This window comes from Triturus cristatus, chromosome 9 (genome assembly GCF_964204655.1).
Source record: "Triturus cristatus chromosome 9, aTriCri1.1, whole genome shotgun sequence".
NCBI classification, from domain to species: domain Eukaryota; kingdom Metazoa; phylum Chordata; class Amphibia; order Caudata; family Salamandridae; genus Triturus; species Triturus cristatus.
Window position 1 is genome coordinate 1,216,535,499 of NC_140592.1, and position 19,210 is coordinate 1,216,554,708.

General features: G+C 45.0%; 1 protein-coding gene across 2 annotated transcripts in view; it reads right to left on the reverse strand.

Annotated features, from left to right (window-relative positions):
- Nucleotides 1-19,210, reverse strand: part of RGS6 (regulator of G protein signaling 6) — a 1,064,816-nt gene that overhangs the window by 82,092 nt on the left and 963,514 nt on the right. For both annotated transcript variants that reach the window (XM_085627281.1, XM_085627283.1), the window contains exon 16: nt 4,276-4,365. In XM_085627281.1, coding sequence (XP_085483407.1) covers nt 4,276-4,365 — 90 coding nt within the window. The remainder of the gene's footprint in view (nt 1-4,275; nt 4,366-19,210) is intronic.

Genomic DNA, 19,210 nt, shown 5'->3' on the forward strand with positions numbered 1-19,210 from the left:
CCGCATGTGTGTGCTGCAAAGTTTCAGTGAACCCTAAGTATCAGACACTCTTGCTCTCAAACCTGTCCTTCAGTCTCAAGTACCACTATGTTCCCCGATCACCTTTACCTCCCCTTGTGTAGGAGGGAAGGCAGGTATAGAGTAGAACGCGTCCCTTGTCTCCCCATGTCCTCTACGAAGGTTGCAGAACACGAGGGGCAGTGAGACTAGCTAAAAAGGAACATGGGCACTTGGCGATGGAAATGGTCTTTGGCATGTTCCTCCCAGAGTCAACATTAGGGGACCAGGGGCCACATGCATCAAACTCCTCATTTGCGATTACCAAATAGCGATTTTTAAAGGCCCATAGGAATGAATGGTAATGCATTTGCAAATTGCGAATACCAATTTGGTAATCACAAATTGCAAATTGAAACTTTAGGGTGCCATGGGGCCTAAGGCCCCCCTGAAGCACCCCCCAAAAAAAGGCAAGTGTGCACATGTGAAGCACATACATGCCCTAAGGGCATGTGTGCCCGACATGGCACTTTGAAAAATGAATTTTTGTGCATTTTTCAAAGCATGCACAAATTACCATCAACTTGAAGTTGATGGTAATTAGCATTTTCTAAATGCACAGTTTGCATTTAGGAAAGGCTGCATGCATCGGCAAATAGGGATTCACAAATTGCGGTTCCCTAAATGCATTTGCAATTTAGGTAATCACAAAAAAAAGCAATTACCTAAATTGCGAATGACAAAAGGTACATGCATCTGAAAAGACCATTTTCCATTCACGTTTGCGGACAGAAAAACTTGATGCTTGTACCCCCAGATGCCTTTTGACTGCTGTGGACATCTCTTCAGAGAAGAGGTCCAGGTGCTTCACAGAGGGATGCTGGTGTTCTTCATAGCCACCTGGGCAGAAACACTTGCTTGACCATCACAAGCATGCAGAACGAGATTAAGAAGCAACAGAAAACACAAACTCAACATTTAACATAATATCATTCTGCATGGGCAGCCATGGCGGACGACCACCATGACATCATGGCCATGCCAATGATAACGAAAGGCAGCAATACATGAAGCAAAAGTAGGGTTATTTCTTGATAGGGTTCAAAAAGAGTATGTCATTGGCTGCATTTTTGCAGTGCATGTCAGAGAAAACAACTACTTAACCTTCATTCTCCAAGCTGTTAAGTCTAAAGAGAACTCTAATGAAGTACAGGCATGTAAACATCACATTAATTTGGTTTAAACGGATGGCTTTCTTCCCACTGCAGTTTGATCTTCTCATTACTCGGCTACGGTTATTCCAGGGGTGGGCATGTTTGGGTATTTTTACACTGGTTTTAATGGTCTTTTAATGATAAACAGTGCAGGTGACTGAGGTTGCAAATTAGAACATAGGAGATAATTTAAAGTTTGCATTGCCAAATCAACCATCCCCTTTTTGCAGGCTACATCTAGACTGGGTACATCCACCATCCTCACACTGCCCATCCGCCAGGACGCTAACTCTGTGGTCAAATACTTGATCGGAAGGTGGTGTTGAGCTGGAAAGGGGGACATGGAGAACACATTCACGATAACTTGCCATCATTTGTGTCTCTTTCTTGGGTGTCTTTTTTGCTTTCTCCATCTCAGTGGCACATATGTAGCCCCTTGCAGACAAGAAATAGAGTTTGAAACTTCACTAGGTATCTATTACCTTCCCCTCGACACACATACGTTAGAGGGCTTTAGAGGCCCAATGCAGGCAGAACCCATGGCCCTCTGTAAAGAAAGTGATCTTAATAATGGGGAGGAGAACTGACAAAATAACTCAGTGAAATGTAGAGGGGAGTTTTTGACAATGATCAAAGCTGCATCATATAATCTCTGATCAGGCTTTAGAATGGACCAGACTTGTTGCTGAAAATTCATAAAATTCTATCATTGCTGTGCCTATTATGAGACATTCTGAATGCCTCCCAAATCCACCCTAATTAAATTATGGGCATTTGCCAGCAGATCATTTGGATACATAAAAGCAGGGAACCCACCAATTATGCAGCCGGGGAGAAACTTTCGCCCAGCTCTAGTATTAAAATAAGATCCTGGATCAAAAGGTACCTAGCCCACATCACCACAGAGTTAAATACATACCAGTTCTGGTGTCACTGTTCGTTCTAAAATCGAAGGATATGGACTTCTAGGCAGATTTATAAATAGGAAACTGAAGAAGAACAAGCCAGCATTTTAACACTTCCAATTGAAAAAAATACCTTGAAATTAAATTCACGTAAAGTAATGCTCTAAATTGTAATAATCTTTAACTAATCTTCAGGGGGTTTGAGGGCATTGCTTTTATGGAAAATCATTATAGCTACCCTCTTTCAATTTAAGGCAGAACTTCTCTACAAACGAATGAAATTTTGTTTTTTCAAATGATCATGAAAAAGCCTACTCTGTCAGCAATACCATCCATTTTTGAAGAGCATTTTGGTAGAGCAGACCAAATGAAAACATAATATGTAGCACTTTTATGTAAATAATAGTACTTTTATGTGCCCTTTTAGGAATCCCAGAGAACATTGGGAGGGCTGGGAGAAACTTTTCTGTGTACTTTGAATTAATTCAAACCTCAATAACAGCTTGAAGCATTTGCCACATCACAAAGCTATGGACATGGTCGGGTATATTACATGTCCCTTGTGTCTTTGCACGAGGACATACCCCATAACATTAAGCAATCTGTGTCCTATGCCGATAATTGGAATCCTTTGCTGTCTCAGGTCACATCCTCGCATAGTTATAGTGTGATGGAATGGGACGAGCCAAGGTTGATACACATCTCCTCCCTTTTAGGAAGATGCTGAAGATACAGCTACGGTGGCAGAGGTTTTTCCAGCTGTGCCGTGATGATTGCGACATTTTAAGAAGATCATCGATTTGGGAAGGTATATGTGGGATTCCAACCTCATCTGGCCCTGCCTTGATTATGGCCTTCAATGGCTTTGATGCAGGTATTAGCGCCCCTACGCTGTAGCTGTTCAGATCGCTGAGTTATGCTCATCCGATCAAGGGTCAAGGGTCCCCCTCAAGTTCTTAACCACTCACAACTTTGTGCTGACCTTAAAACAAGTTTTACTCCTAACTCAAGATCCCATAACAAACATGTCAGACAATCATGGCTTCTTTTGCAGCAAAGGTTGAAAAGTAGAGGGTGATGATATTGTCATTGTGGGCTGCACTCCAAGGAATGTTATATGGCCCAACTATTATCTATTATCACTAATGAAAAACACAGATTCTCAGCTTTGTTTAATTGTCCTCTACTGATACTCAGAAGAGGAGTATAGTGCATAGGCACAGTCAGGATATTTTTTACACAGGCAAAACCGTGCACATTTCCCAAGGTGGGGTGGAATGCTCTTGCCTAATTTCAGAAGCGGCCCGTGCAGGTAAGGGCCGTGTTGCAGGGTGGGAAGGGGGGGTCGACAAACAAAGAGGGAAACTTAAATTAAAAAAATGTAAACCACTTACCTTGTGCTTGCTGCATCGCCGAGTCGGCGATACGGCAACAGCAAGTTAAGTGGTTTCCTTTTTTTAAATTTAATTTTCCCTCATCATTGTCTGTCGACTCCCTCCCCACCCCACCCCACTGCCCCACCACTCTTATCTGCAGGGGCCGCTCCTGCCTAATTTTTCTTCTCCACCTCGTTGCAGTTTTTCTCAGGTTCGAGCAGAAACCATCTTGTTGGTTCTGTGAACGGGAGAGTGCCAGGGCTGCAAGACATGTTCTACATCACCAGTCTCCCCCAGACCCTCCATGATTTATGTATGCATTGAATACTCGTGTACAATCTTCATGCAGACCACTGGCCAAATGTATTTCTTGTGATATTTTTTATTTCTGAAACTTCCACCTACTATGTGACGAAAATATTTTGCAATTTTACCCACTGCTAATACAGTAATGTGGCTCTGCTAAAAACATACAAATAAAGTTACATGGGGCACTGAGCGATAGGCCTCCTTTCAAGTACTAATCTAGTGCAATCTACAAACGAGTACGTCATGTTCTAGAAGACAATAAATTCTCTCTCTAGGGCCTCCTAAATGTTGAGGAGCATGATTTGGTCTAGACTATGAAGTATGGTTACTATCATGAGTATTTGTTGTGTAACTGGTTTTAAAAAGAACTAAAACACAATTAAACTGGTTTCCATGACATTGTTAGTAGCAAGCAGCAGGCGTGCACCAAAAGATGCGAGAGATGCAAGCACGGCAATCCACACATTACAGTACCTTCTTCTTGGCCAACAACAATTCCTGGTATGCGTTGGAGCGCAGAAACCGCGCGTAGCTGTCGCTTTTCATCAGCTTGTATATATGCTCCTGTGGACAGAGATGAGAGAAGCGTCAGAAAATGAGATCTACAGATGAGTTGTACCAACATCTTGAGTCCTACCAGCAAACTACGACATGTCTGCGCCCAAACACTATTATCAACTACAAAACAAACTTTCAACTAGTCCAGTGCAATTCTGTAGGTCACTCTGAGGTCAGAGAGGTGTCCTGGTAGTGTTACGTTTATGTAAATGATCTCCACTTCAGCCTTAGTTTATGCAGGATATACCTGGCTAGCTTTAGAATACAAGGAGGGGCATAGCTGTTACTAGAGCGCAGTAGGAGAGAAACGTTGGATTGGAGCATTGAGGTCAAAGTACCCAGCACAGGTCTATGACCAAAGACAGCCTTTACACCAGAGCAAGTTGTATGTGAAGCAGTGGGAGAAAGGAAATGCAGTGAGTGCAGGAGAGTCTGCGGTGAGGTGCTAAAAAGCAGAGCGGAGTGCCAAAAGATGGTGATAAAGGACACATAAAAGGGTGGCTTGCTAGGATTTTGTAGCTGAAAGATGGCTCCAGAAACTTAAGGAATTGTACCACAAGGCCTGATGGCCGAGGGCTCTAGGGCCTATCCAGGGACTAAACATTTAGATGATTCTAGATGTGTCTTGGTCAAATATCAGGCAGTTTAAAGTAAAATGAGGAAGTTCCAGCGTGCGTGAAGAGCAAATGAAGAACACGCTTTTGCCAGCAATTCCAGAGCTGCTCTCACAGGTAAAGGATGGAACAAGAGATACTCTACATGTCTTGTGGTTGGCGTCAATGCTTCAAGAACCATTCCAGGTCGTGTGGAATCTCTGACCATGCCAGGCATAAGGGCATTCAATGATTTGAGGGTTCTGCATGACAGAGATCAACTCTTCTCCACAAGGTTGGTGTTTCATGGGCAGACAGTTGGCTGGTCCTCTCCAGAAAAGCTGCAAGATGGCTCCAGGTTTGTCACTGAAAGCTGTTTCAGGAAGGGAAGCAATCCTCCACCTCGCTGGGGATGTTACATTCTTGAGCGGGTATCAGACGAACCTGCAGCCTCAATGCTCTGGAAGCGAGGACATGTCTTTCCAAAATCCAGCTAACTTAATATGATTTAGAGTGTTAAAGGTAAGTGGCAGAGGTACTATTGTATATATTCCACACATAAGCCTGGTCTTTGTAAAGTAATTTGTTTCCAATTCACTGTGAACCACTGGTCTCTTCCATGGCAGCCCTAACAAGATTGTTACTAAAACGTGTCCTTGGCCAACATGGCGCTCAGTATGAGCTGGTATTATTTTGATCCAACTTCCAGCCCTAGTTGATGTCACTCTGCTACCCCAACTGTACACTAGGCAACTCTACCTCTAAGAAAAAACCCTCTGCCTAACTATAGTGTCTCTGTGCTTGTGAAGAACCCTTGAACAGCCCAGCAGTCAAGAGTGCATTAGCCTTTTTCAATATTATAGCATCCTCCCACAATTGTTCGAAGCACTGACGTATATATCAGTAGGCATCTTTGCGTATAGTGACTTAGGATCTGAAGTTTCTCCATCTTCACCTTTTCAGGCTTCAGAAGTGCAAACACCATGCTGTTTGCCAGGTTGGACATGAACCAGCGACCTTGTATACTCAGTATGGTACACGGGTAATGTACTCTCTTTTTAAATACTGTATGTACACTAGTTACCCTAGCTCTCTCTCCAGTTTCCCTGAGATTGACTACCAGTATTCCCAAACATGTGGTTCAACCACCCCTTCTTGAGTAAATGGGGGTCGTGCCTTCTGCCCTTAGCTACTGCAGGGGTATTTTAACAAAACCACCACTCTGCTGCCAATGCAGGCCCCCTTTAAAATCCAGTATTATATTCTGTTACATCAAACTGGGAAGCGGGCCTACGTTGCTGAAGACATTGATATAATTACACAGTGAGAAGAGCAATAATCCCATACATTCAATAAATGATTATATATGAGCTTTTTACTTGGCAAATTGTGGGTGCTTAGCACAACATGTCTGAATAATAAACAGGATTCTGAATCCCACTGGTATGTTGGGCCCTTGGTGGGAAAAGGTAAATTATACTATCTAATATTTTCTGATAACTCACTTATGACCAACACATCACTTACAATGTCCTTATTGCCATTAATTTCTATCCACAGGTTTTAAGAAGGATGACACCAAGGGTCAGTTGGTACCGCACACCACAGTATAGCTGGACAACAGAACTAGGAAGAAAGCCATAAAAACCATAACAAATGTCTGCAGAGACAACAGGGCACCAAGCTCATAGCATTGGACTCCAGATTCCACAACAACTGCTGCCACACCTCCCCATGCTCAACAGTAGGACCTTCTTCCTGCCGCCACTGCCTCTTCTCCTGCAACACCAGAGCACCTACACATGCAACTGCCACCACCACACCTATCACAAAAGTGCCTGGACAACTCGACTGCCTCCTACTTAACACCCGATCACTCTGAAAACATGCAAACATGCAACCGAGATCTGGAACACCATTACCTCCCTCTTCCCGATGTCGTCTTCCTCACGAGTCCTGGCTCAACCCTGCACCTGCGCTCGACATCACCATAGCCAAGCCCAACGGATACAAGATAGCACACTGAGACCACATCAATAAACACAGAGGTGGAATCGCCATCATCCACAAAGGAACAATCCACTACACCACCACCACAGACAAGACCACCCCAATCATGGAACACCTCAATTTCAATCTCAAAGCAGAAGGCAAGTCCACCGTCAGAGGCACCCTCACCTGCAGACCTTCAAGTCCATGCCCCAGCTTCTGTGATGACATCCTCGAATTCTATGCATCACAAGCCATCGAACACTGCAGCTTCCTTGGAGACCTCAATTTCCACCTCGATGACCCTAACAACGCCAACACAGCCAACCTCCTTGAAAGCATGAACAACATCGGCCTCAACCAACTAGTTACCAGCTCCACACAGAACGCAGGACAGCCATGTCACCAAGCTCACCTGGACAGACCACTCAATCCACCACTTCACCATCACAGGAGCACCCAGCACCACCATGAAGCCACCCAGCACATCACACTGCAGCTGGAACAAAGTATCCAAAAGCCAATGGGCCAACGGCATCAACACTTTTCTATCTGACTCCACGACCAACCTTGATCAGGCTGTCAAGAACATCTCCGCCTGGATCATTGACTGCATTGACAGAGTTGCACAGATAAAGCCCAAAAAACTCAAGAAAGCCACCAAACATGCCAGTTGGTACACCTCGGAACTAAGAACCACGAAATGCAACTGCAAGCAACTAGGAAGGAAATGGCGCACCAGCAAGGAGCCCAAAGACCGCACCACCTTCAAGACATCGCTCAACCAATACCACCAACTCCTGAAAAAGACGCAAAAGAATGCCCTACCTGGCTGCATTGAAGCCAGCTCCAACCACAGCAAAGAACTCCTCAGCATCGTCAAGGAGATCTCCAACCCCTCCACAACTGAAAACATCATCACCCCTTCCCAAGAACTCTGTGACACTCTGGCAGACTTCTTCCATGACAAGAGCTCCACCATTTACAAACACTTTATACCCCAACCCGTCACCTCCAACATCCTCAGCCTCCTCGCTCCAGCAGAAGCAAACTCTGACCACCGGACCACCACATGGCACCAGCTCACAACACAGAGCTCCTCAGCCATCATGCACTCCATCCTCTCAGTAACAGCCACAGACCCCTGCCCTCACCACATGTTCAACCTCAGAATCAGGACTATCAGCAACGAGTTCACCACCATCTTCAATTCATCCATCACCTCGGCCACCTTCCCAGAATTATGGAAACACAAGTCAGTCAAACCCCTCCTCAGAAACCATCCGCCGACCCCAACAAGCTGAAGACCTTCTGGCCCATTACTCTGCTCCCCTTTCCTGCTAAAGTCCTTCAACTGCCAATTCACTGAATACCTGGAGAATAACGATCTTCTGGACTCCTCCCAATCCAGATTCCGTGCAAACCACTGCCCGAAACTGCCCAGATCATAGCCTCTTATGATATGAGAACCCTCCTGGATCGGGAAGAAGCGGCCAACCTGATCCTCCTCGACCTCCCAGTAGCCTTCAACACGTGTCCCACCACACCCTGATCAAGAGTCTTCATCAGATCAGAATCAGAGAGGAAGCCCTCCAATGGATTGCATCCTTCCTCACCGGAAGAACCCAGAGAATCTGCCTGCCACACCTTTAACCTCGGAACCCAAGAATATCATCTGTGGCTGTCCCTCAAGGTTCATCCCTCAGCCCTATTCTGTCCAGTGCCAACATGACCCCCTGGCCAAAGCCATCAGAACTCAGGGACTGAACATCATATCCTATGCAGACGACACCCAGCTCAACCTGTCTCCATCTGAAGACCCTTCCACCACGAGTGCCAACTTCCACCTGAGCATGACCAGCGTTGCCGACTAGATGCAAAACAACTGCTGCAAACTCAACACAGACAAAATAGAAGTACTGATCTTTGGGGACAATGCCTCCCAGTGCAATGACTCCTGGTGGCCTACTGAGCTAGGACCCTAACCCACTTCTACAGACCCCGCTTGGAAACTCGGCATCATCCTGGACAGCAAACTCGCCATGAAAAAAAAAATCAATGCAGTCCCCTGCGCCTGCTTCCTCACACTTCTCATGCTCCAAAAGATCTTCAAATGGCTCCCAGTAAGCATCAGATGTTCACTCAAGCCCTCATCACTAGCTGCCTGGACTACGACAATGCACTCTTCGTAGGAATTACCACACACATCCTAAAGAGACTGTAAATCATACAGAACTCAGCAGCCAGACTTATCCTTGACCTCCCCAAACGGACCCACATTTTTCCCATACCTCAAGGAACTCCACTGGGTCCTCGTTCACAAGAGATGTCAATTCAAGATGCTGACCCACGCCTACAAAGCCCTACACAATCAAGGACCATTACATCAAGTACCACCTGAGTTCCCAACAACCCTCCAGACACCTGCGCTCCACCTCCCTCTCCCTCACTCACACCGCCCTCATCCGCTGAAGCAACAGTGGAGGTCCCTCCTTCTCCTACCTTGCCATGAAGTTCTGGAACAACCTCCACCTCCGGACCTTATCCTACCTTCAGGAATTCAGAAGGGGACTCAAGACTTGACTGTTCAACTAATTCCACCTGAGCAGCAAGGCTCTCAGCACCTGGATACTTCGCAGGTAAATAGCAGTGCTCTATATAGCCTGATTGATTGGAGCATGTGTAATAAAGGTCTCTGGTTGGAGGGTATCCCATTTATTATCCCTCTGGCATCCTTTAGGTTTAGTAGCTGTGGCCAAGGTTAGCCTGCCGTGGGTCCAATTATGGTTGTATTTATCCATCTACTCTAGGTTCTAATGGTTGTGAGGACTGGGAATCCCTGGACCCAACTATCAACATAGGAATGCATTTATTTGGAGGGTGTAACACCCCAAACACCCCAACACCCCAAACAAAAGTGTTACAGACAAGAGACCTCCAAACCCTCCGAACATTGCAAGCCTAACATAAATATGCCATCTTTATGCGAACAATTACAGTTCACCACAGTGGGTTTTTTGTTGCAAACGCCCCTCGTCGCCAATGTTTTCTACTTCATCCTTGACACAGAGGCGTTCTCGCAGAGCAGGGAGTTGGTACCCCCAGAGAGGGTGATGAATAGCACCTTGACTTATGCAGCATTAAAGCATCCCCACTGGTGAGGCAGATGAGAACAAATTATCCCCTAGGAATGCCTGCATCATTAAGCTCTTAATTTATGCATTCGGTACAGTTGAATGTTAATGAGCCAACTTACCTAACCTCATTACACAAAAGGCATTTTGTATACAGTGGAGGGTTTTATATGCCCTCTGAAAAATCTTGCAACCGTGCCATCACATCAATATCAGATCAGAAAATAATTGTTTACCTGGAGACATCACTGTCTGTTAATTAGTGTTCGCTTTAAAAAAAAGTAGGGCATTGTTCTAAAGATATTTGATAATGGTACCTTTATGTGCTTGATTAATAAAAACTGTTATAAGAATAGGGTTTTACTTTTGTACACAATCTAACAATAGAAAAAGCTACTCATGATGCAGGTTGCAATAAAATAATACAAAAGCTTAGCCTATAGACTTCAGTATTCTAATCCATACATGTACAAATAGCAACCAATATTCAATAAATCTACCAGTTGGTGACTGATTTCTAATTTTGAATTGATAGGGCCTGAGAGGTATAATCCATTTACTTACAATTCAGTTGAAAAAACCCAAATGGATATATTTCAGAGGGAGATTTTTTGCAGTGACAGATTTAAGCTTTCTCGAGATTGTTTATAAGTTTTGTGGGGAGAGTGACGAGAAGGTTCCCTGCCCTCTCCTCTCCCAGAAGTGACATGACACAGATGCTTGCTCTCAAATGAACTCAATGGGACTAAAGGCGAGTCAGGCATATCCCAGTGTGGTATTTGTACATCCTGAATTTATGATTTCGACTGATAAGTCTGACTGTTTAATACTAATTGTCCAATTTTCTTTCAAAGTCCAGGTGTATTTGATTTACCTGGTGTGATTCTGCACCCAGAATTTTTGTACCTGGATTTAATGAATGATAAATCCAGTTGCAGAAACACCGACCAGTAATTCTGTGTATGTGGAAAAAACTGCTCTGTAATAGGAAGCCACCTATAAAAACAGAAATTAGGTCATATCCTGCTGCCATTAGCACTCCTTATGCTGTGGAAACTGCTATTTTGACCCTAAAAACTTACACTAACTCCTAATGTAGCAGAAATTCCACTTCTGCTGAGAACCCAGCACCCCCCACAAGATTCACAGCTGCCTTTGTAGATGTCAGACTCTAACAGAGGCCTCCACTCTGCACTGTTATCTGGTCTTCAAACCACCTGAAACCTTTATGATGGTCGCCGGCTGTGTGAGGAAGGTGACATGTAATATGTTGCAGGTGGAAAAAGAGGAACCTAGGCTAATGGGCCATCTACTACCCAAAATAAGCAGTAAAGTAAGGTGTAATCTCTGACAAGAGTTCATGAAGAAGGCGAGCAAGGTATCCTTGCATCCTTACATGGTCAAGGATTGTAGAAAATATTTCTAAGACTTGAAGCATCATGTTTGTGAGATACCATCTAAACGCCGCCGTGATTCCCTGGCAACAGTGGGTGCATCAGCATCAGAGCTGCAGATACAACCGTTGGAGGAAGCTGTCTGCACCATCATCAGCCCTACAAACATTGAGGGAGTTGAAGATAGAGCTGAGGGTGCAGGCATTGAAGAGGCAGATGTGATCAAGCACCACATATTGAGACTAATGAGCTACATTTGAAGTAATGAAAGTGATGCCTGTAATATTAGATTGCCTACTGATAATAGTCTTTGTCTATGCCGTATGCACATTGTGCTAGGAGAGCGCAATGGTGGGCAATGTATTTTCATATGTGCCCTATCATCACTGTTGCTCCAGTATGTGCATCTTGCCATAAATGTGTCTCTCATGCAGGATTTCTCCTCGGTCATTGGTCTGAAAAGACACTGAAAAGACAGGTAGTCCATCAGGCACATATAGATAACATTACTAGGGGTGGCTGAAAAATTCTTCTCTGCTAGTGGAGTTTTGCCCACTCCGCCCGACGTGCCGAATTCTGCCCATTTGCGGAACTCCGCGGAATCTCGCAGAGTTTTTATGTAACTCTGCAGGATTTCGTGGAGTTAAACTCTGTGAGTTCCGCCCACCCCATTACAATCTTCTAAATGTTGGGCTCAGTATTGCACTGCAGTGCTAGTAAGCATATTTCCAAAAGACCAATAGTCACTTTTCACTCCCCATCCCTGTACCTAGAGGCGATAGACTAGTAGTGCTAGTTATGTGTAGTTTTACTATTTTTTGCAGGTTAGAATGAGACTGGAACCAATTAGCAGACCTCAGAAATCTCTGCACCACCACCAAAAGGAGGAGGAAGGAGCAGGGCATGTCAACTTCTTATATAACTGCTATATCACTGTCACTACCAGCGTCAGCAAGATCAGGCACTCAACGTTTGTGGCCCATCAGAACCAACGCCAACTCTACAGGAATTAAAGCCACCAATGCCAGTCTTGCTGTCACTGGACCTATCCCCCCAGGACACCTCTATCACCATGGCCACTGATAAAAGCGTACTATCCACCAAAACCACTGCCACAAGTTTTACATCTTGGCACTGGCGACTCAAGTCATTACATGTTCTGGATTACTTTGAGCCCCAGGTGCCAAGGCAGACAGTTAGATCAGAATGAAATGCAAAGAGGGTGCTCCCAGCTGGTAGGGTGGAAGGCCATGTGAAACTCCAGTGCCAAAGGAGAACAAAATAATCAAGGGAGAGTTACAGCTGAAAAAGAACAGGGAAAGCATAGCACCATGAAACATCGTCTTCGATACGCCATTTAATACTCATTGCAGGTCAATAAAGACTAATTTGAAAATAAATAGACCACTTTTATTAGCAGAGGTGTCGCCTGACTCTGTTGGTTGGGCAGTGCAAGCAGACCTCCGGTGAGTATGTGCCACAATAACACCTAGGGTGAAAAGTGCTACGCAAACAAATGATGGACGAAACGCTGAATAAATCATACATTCCCCCCAAGTCAAGAGATGTGGGTTAAATCCATCGTTCTTTTGCTCACCATGCCACCCCAGTTTAGACCCAGCCATATGCAAATCAGTCAATAACACCTGGCATAGCCACATGCTTAAACATTTTGGAAAAATATACATAACTGTGATGGATGGAATGTTTGAATTCATCTCAGCCGCATGTAATCACTTGGGCTGCATCCCAATCCATCATTATTTTGCACAAAGCGCCACCTCAGTTTGGACCTAGTCATATCCAAATCAATCTTGACCCTGCTCCAATATGAATAGTCCAGCCAGATTTGCCAAGCCAAATCCTCCCTGAACTGGAACACAAGCAACTCAGGAGCGGTTTCGCCCTAGTTATGGGTTCATCAGCCGAGGTACAGCTTGTTTCCAGTGACAGTGTGCGCAAGACCCACATCCAGGCATACCCATCCCACTTAGGGCAAAATACTGGATGGCATAGATCATGTGCCTTATGGCCCTTCTGTTGGAATTCTACTCTGCCAGATAAAGGATGCAGTATCTCTGTTCCACCCATATGTCCTGCTGCAGCTGGATGCAGTGCCCAAGGGCTGAAGGTGCATTTGTACGTTGGATCCTCCTAACCAGCTGTGCACGAGCTCCCCAACTTCAGCAACTGCTGCTGTGATTTGGGTGTAGTGTTGTTGGTGTGCTGCATGTCCTGCCTCCATGGCAGCTATCCGTTGGCTTGTATGATGCAGGCACTGTGCCAGTGGTACAGATGGCCTGTGCTGGATGTGGTGTAGGTGGTTGCCTCTCCTCTCCATCATCTGAAAATCAGGCCTCAATGTCTGTATCAGCCACATTCTTGGGAACCTGATGTTCCTATTGTTGCATTTCCACCTCTTCCATCCTGCTTCAATTCTCTCTGTCTGAGTGGTCTTCCCAGAGACAGGGCCTGATGAGATGATATTTGAGCAGCATGGCTGGCACTGATCGTGGGCCGGGTCCAGATGGGCTTGAATAAACATGAACATCTAAGCAGACCAATTAAATTCACCACTGAAAAGTATGTATTTTCATTTCGTGCTAGCTGCCACTCTTCAGGAGAGAGTAACTGAACATTATCAGCAAACTTCAGGTAGGATACGTAGATTCACGACGCAGCACCGATGACCGTTCACTCCTCATTGGCACTTCTGCTTGGTTCTGTAAAGAACGTTGTTTCATATGGAGATCACACTAATTTATCAATTGATTAAGAAGAGAAAAAAGCAAAATTGCATTCAAAATGTTGGTGCTACTAGAGCATGGCTCCCCCATTTGGAGCACATCTGACACACCTTCTTCACACCGTGCTCTGTAATTCATGTTTAATCAATTTTCCCAGAGCAGTCAGCTTGCATGCCATTACCTCTTGGCACTGGTTACTTAAGTCATTACCAATTGGCGCTAGTGACTCAAGTCATTGCTTCTTGGCACTTGAGACTCAAGTCATTGTTGTCTGGCACTGGCTGCTCAAGTCACTGCCTCTTGGCACTGGCGACTGAAGCCATAGACGCTTGGCGCTAGCGACTCAAGTCATTGCCTCTGGGCACTGCTGACTGGAGCCATTGCCACTTGACACTGGTGAATGAAGTCATTAAATGCTCTAGATTATTTTGTTTCATGTGCCGCAGGTGCCAAATCTGGCCCTTCTTAGAAGCCGGAACAGCAGTAATCTCTATGGACCGGATACACAAAAGCTTTTGTGAGCTCCACATCCTGGATCATTGAATCAGAACAAGAGAAATTTACCATGTACTTAGGTCTGTGGAAACTGCCAATATGGAGCATTTTCCATCACTGTAAGATCTGGGCTAAATAGTGATGTGGGGGAGCAAGCGGATCAGCCAAGTGCCCACACATTCAAACGTTTGAAGGTATTTATTCACTGACATTCTGCAGGTAGTTTCTCTCCCCGGAAGTGCATGTACAACGGTCCTGGTGAGAGGCAGAAATATTTGTCTTTACACAGCGGGACGAGGAAGGGACCACTGCCATATTTCTTGGTGGTTCAGGGGTGTCTGCTTAACTGAGGGATCCATAAACCAGGCACACCACATGGTACAGAATAGTATTCCATATTTACTTTCCCCCTCATTACGTGTCTCACAATTGTCAGAATCTTGCGCATCACGCACCCCCAAACCCGCTTCAGTTAGCAATGGCAAGATGACATACATCATTGGTTTATTATGAAGACACGATTGTGCGAATTTCATATGTCATATGGCAAGGATTGTTCGATATCGAATGGACAGCCCACTTCTCCCTCTATGCAGTCTTACTTCTTGAAGGAAGTCAGAGAAGCAGACATAACAGTACCTTCATCTAAACAAATCCTCATCTTGAAACCATGGCTTGTTACAAGGTGGCCACTGTGAAGATACGGCTTATAATGTTTCTTCAATAGCTCCCGCCGGCCTGGAACCCATGGTTCTTTCTGCTCAAGCCCCAGGGCAATGCCCGACCCGGCTAGGGTGGCCTTCTGGGTATACTTACATGCTTCTTTGTTCGTGCAGGTGGTAAGGGTGGTACCTGGTGTTTAATCTCCTAGTGATGCTTCACAAGGGTTTGAAAAACAAATGGTGCAAAACACCTACTAAAGTTCTAGCAAATGTGTATACTCACTACTACCCTGCACTGTAAACCTGTGGTCAGAGAGGGGTTACTGAAATTGTGGCAAAAATTCCATGACTTAAGGTGCCCTTGTTTTTTAAAATATTTTTTAGTATTGGGCAGAGTCTGTTACAGTGGGATTTTTATGTTGACATGTTTTCAATCATTGAATATTGGTTAGCTGCTTTATATTTTAAATTCCACCCTAATACTAGAGATTAATACCCTCCTAGCAGATGATACCAATTCTGTCGAAATAATTTACCAAAGGTGGTCCCTTTCTGCTACAGGTTACATTTGGATGGTGGGTATTATAAACATATTGATACAGCATTCTCCTAAATGTAATGTTTGTCTACACTGAACTGCCTCCTATACTGCAGTCTCAAGGAATTTGTAATTTAGTGGCTGCTATTCATCGGTTATATGCAATCTCTAGATCGCCTTTCACTCTCCATCACAATCGCCAACCCCCCCCCCCCCCCCCCCCGCTGGACTAAAGGGTATGCGCGTCCAAATGTGCTGGACACTGAACCAAGTATACTGAACCCCCATTTCAAGTTTCAATGGTTCCAACCTCCAAGCAAAAAAAAAAAATATATTGTCACTTTAACCCCGATCTATCAATCAAACATAGAATCTCTGAAATTTGTTCACGAATGACAGACACTTCTATACAGACCCTAAATGAATTAAAAAGCTTCGATTTTCACTCAAAAATCAATGTTACATTAAAAGGCAATTTTAGATGGAAAGGGCTTTTATACTTTCAATCCCTGTGGTAAAATCCAAGGCACACAATCTTACTTGGAAATGGATAAGCACTGTGCATACAACCAGAACACAATTACAACTGTGTGCAGTAGATGGTTTAAAGTGCTACCAACTGCGAGCAATGGAGCTGATTTCATTGACTCTCTAAACATTATTCGCATGTTTTCCATTTCTACGAGTCAGACTGCCAAATGCCAGCGTAGAGGTGGGCGGGGGGCGGGCACACACAGCTGCCTGTGAGCTGTCTGGAGACATCTTAGAGAGGAAAGCAAGCTGCCTGCAGCTAGCTAACCTTGTAAACAAGAAGAAGTGGAGTTATTTTTAGCAACACCACTTTCTTGGTGACAGCCCGCCCCGGCGAGGGTGAAGGTGAACAGGTGGGCACGCACATAGCCTGGGCACCATGGCAACCCAGATCCTGGAAGCCACAAGAGAGGTGATGCGTAACACTGTAAGGATATGTGTGCCTGTGTGACCTGACCCGGAAGTGCCACAACTGACAGGTGCGGGGAGGTGACAGCTGGAGTTCAGAAGAGCTCTGCTGACGGAAGCGGATTGAATATCATGGCTGCCACTCGAGCTTTATTCCCACCCCCAAGCAGTCTCTCGTCCAATAGCAGCCAAGCTTGGGATTTACGGTGGGATAACAGGGAGAGAGCAGGTAGGATTGTGGGGAACCACTACAGAGTTTCAAAATCAGCACAGCGGCTCCCTCTCTTTTAGCCAGAACAGACAGGAATTTGGACCCGTGTCCTGGCTAAACCATAAGAGGAGCCAGCCATAGGCCAGCCCCTGACAGGCACGTCTGCAGACCTCGAACACCCTCAACACCGCAGGCTTTGAGCTCAACCATAAGCCCTCCATTTTCTTGCCTTGTGAAGCAACCACATACTGTAAATGCAGAAAATGCCAACCCTATCTACACACCTATGCAAACCATGGCACCACTAGACATTTTCCAAGGTCCATTACAAACAGGGATAGTGCAGGCATTTTTGGCACCCGAGATAGTGTGAAATGTCGCTGCACTGCTGTCACGGCAGTGGCGCCATATTTGATATTTATAGGGTCCATCAGGCACTTCCTTATCGTAGTCGTCATGGTGACCACCTCCTCTTGCCTTAACGTACTGACACCCCTGATTGGAAAATGTTATTTGAGCAAGGCCCAATTCAGCCCATATTTGGGGAGTATTTTTTGGTGAATTCTTTCTAACAGAGCTGCCCCATCTGAATCACCTGAACCATGAACACCTGTCCAGCTTAACAATTATAGTTTTTTTTGTGGTAGGAGATCACATACTCCTTGTCAAAGGGGATGCCATTGTTTTCAATTCTTGACTTCCTTTTAACCATCTAAGGCGCTCAGTGAGGAAAAGAATTGCCTTGGAAGCATTGGGAAAAGCTATCAGACACCAAGTCTGAGTACAATAAAAGTACTGGACTGAACCTGGAATGTCCCCGGTGTCATATGGCGTTCCTTGCCAGAGCCCTCTTCCTGGTCCTCCTGATCTTCAGAAGATGCTGTCCTGTCTGAAAACTGTCTTGCGTATCACTGGAATCCAGCCAATCTCTCCATAAGCACCACCAAACACTACCCATACACTGACCTGAAGCCACAACCTGCACACAGGCTCCTGGTAAACCAACCTCTGTTCCAGGCACTTCTACCGCCAAGCCTTGTGTAACTCCTTCTGGTCTACTGATAAACCGCCCACCAAATTTTGGATTCTACTGCCCAATGCTTGACTCTCCAGTAAAAGTGGTACTGGTACCCAAAAATCCTGTTTTTCCCCTTACTGCCATTGCCATTACCGTATTCCAGTGATCCTGTAACTCCCTCCACCGCCACGCGACCATCCAAATTAACACCCCCTTTCTCTATATCCATTACTATCTCTCTGCTTGGGTTCACTCGCTTAATAATAGCCCATTGCTGACCCTTCATCAAAGCTCTCCAACCTCCGAGTATGGGTTTGCAGCAACTATTGTGCCAACTCCCACCAGTTAGTATAAAATATATTGGCAGGGGCACGGAAATTATGTGGCAGTGGAGGGCTGAATTATGCAGCAAGGTTGACAAAATTCTGTGGCATCATAAGGCATAATGCTGCACAATCTGTAGCAATATTATTTTGCCATTTTAACAAATGTTAATTATATCTGGGCAAAGCTGTACCTCACAAATACCAGTTTAACACCTGAATACAGCGACTGAAAAAGTGGGCGGTTAATCCTTGCAAAGATCCGCCACTGCTCAAATTGCACAAGAAACCTTTTATTTTTTTGGTAACTTTTGATCTGTTTGAGCTGGAAACAATTTTTAGGTGAAATCTAGAAATTATGTTGGATTATTTAGGATATGTGGCAAGTCCATGGTTATGCTGAAAACGCCACCACTGGAGAATCGCAAAATCCCAGTGGCCCTGGATACTGGTCACCTGTGCTCTGAAGCCCATTGCAGTTTCCTTCCCTCTTCTTGTCATGCACTGTGGTTCGCCCTCCAACTCTCGATGGCTCCCCCACAACTGCTGTCCAATTCACCCACCACTCACATCCTCCAACTTATTCAGAGTGTGGGGTGTCGGTTTTTCTGAAGGCAATGCCGGGTCACGAAAAATGCACTAATGTCCCTCATACTCTGGGAGAGTGTGTACGGCAGCATATCATTGACAAAAATCTCAGCGGACATAAATATTGTGCCCTAAATATTGTTTACAAAATATCGCCTCAATGGGTGTAGATTTTCTTTTATTACTCATTTGTACAAGATTTTTAGGACACAATATTCTA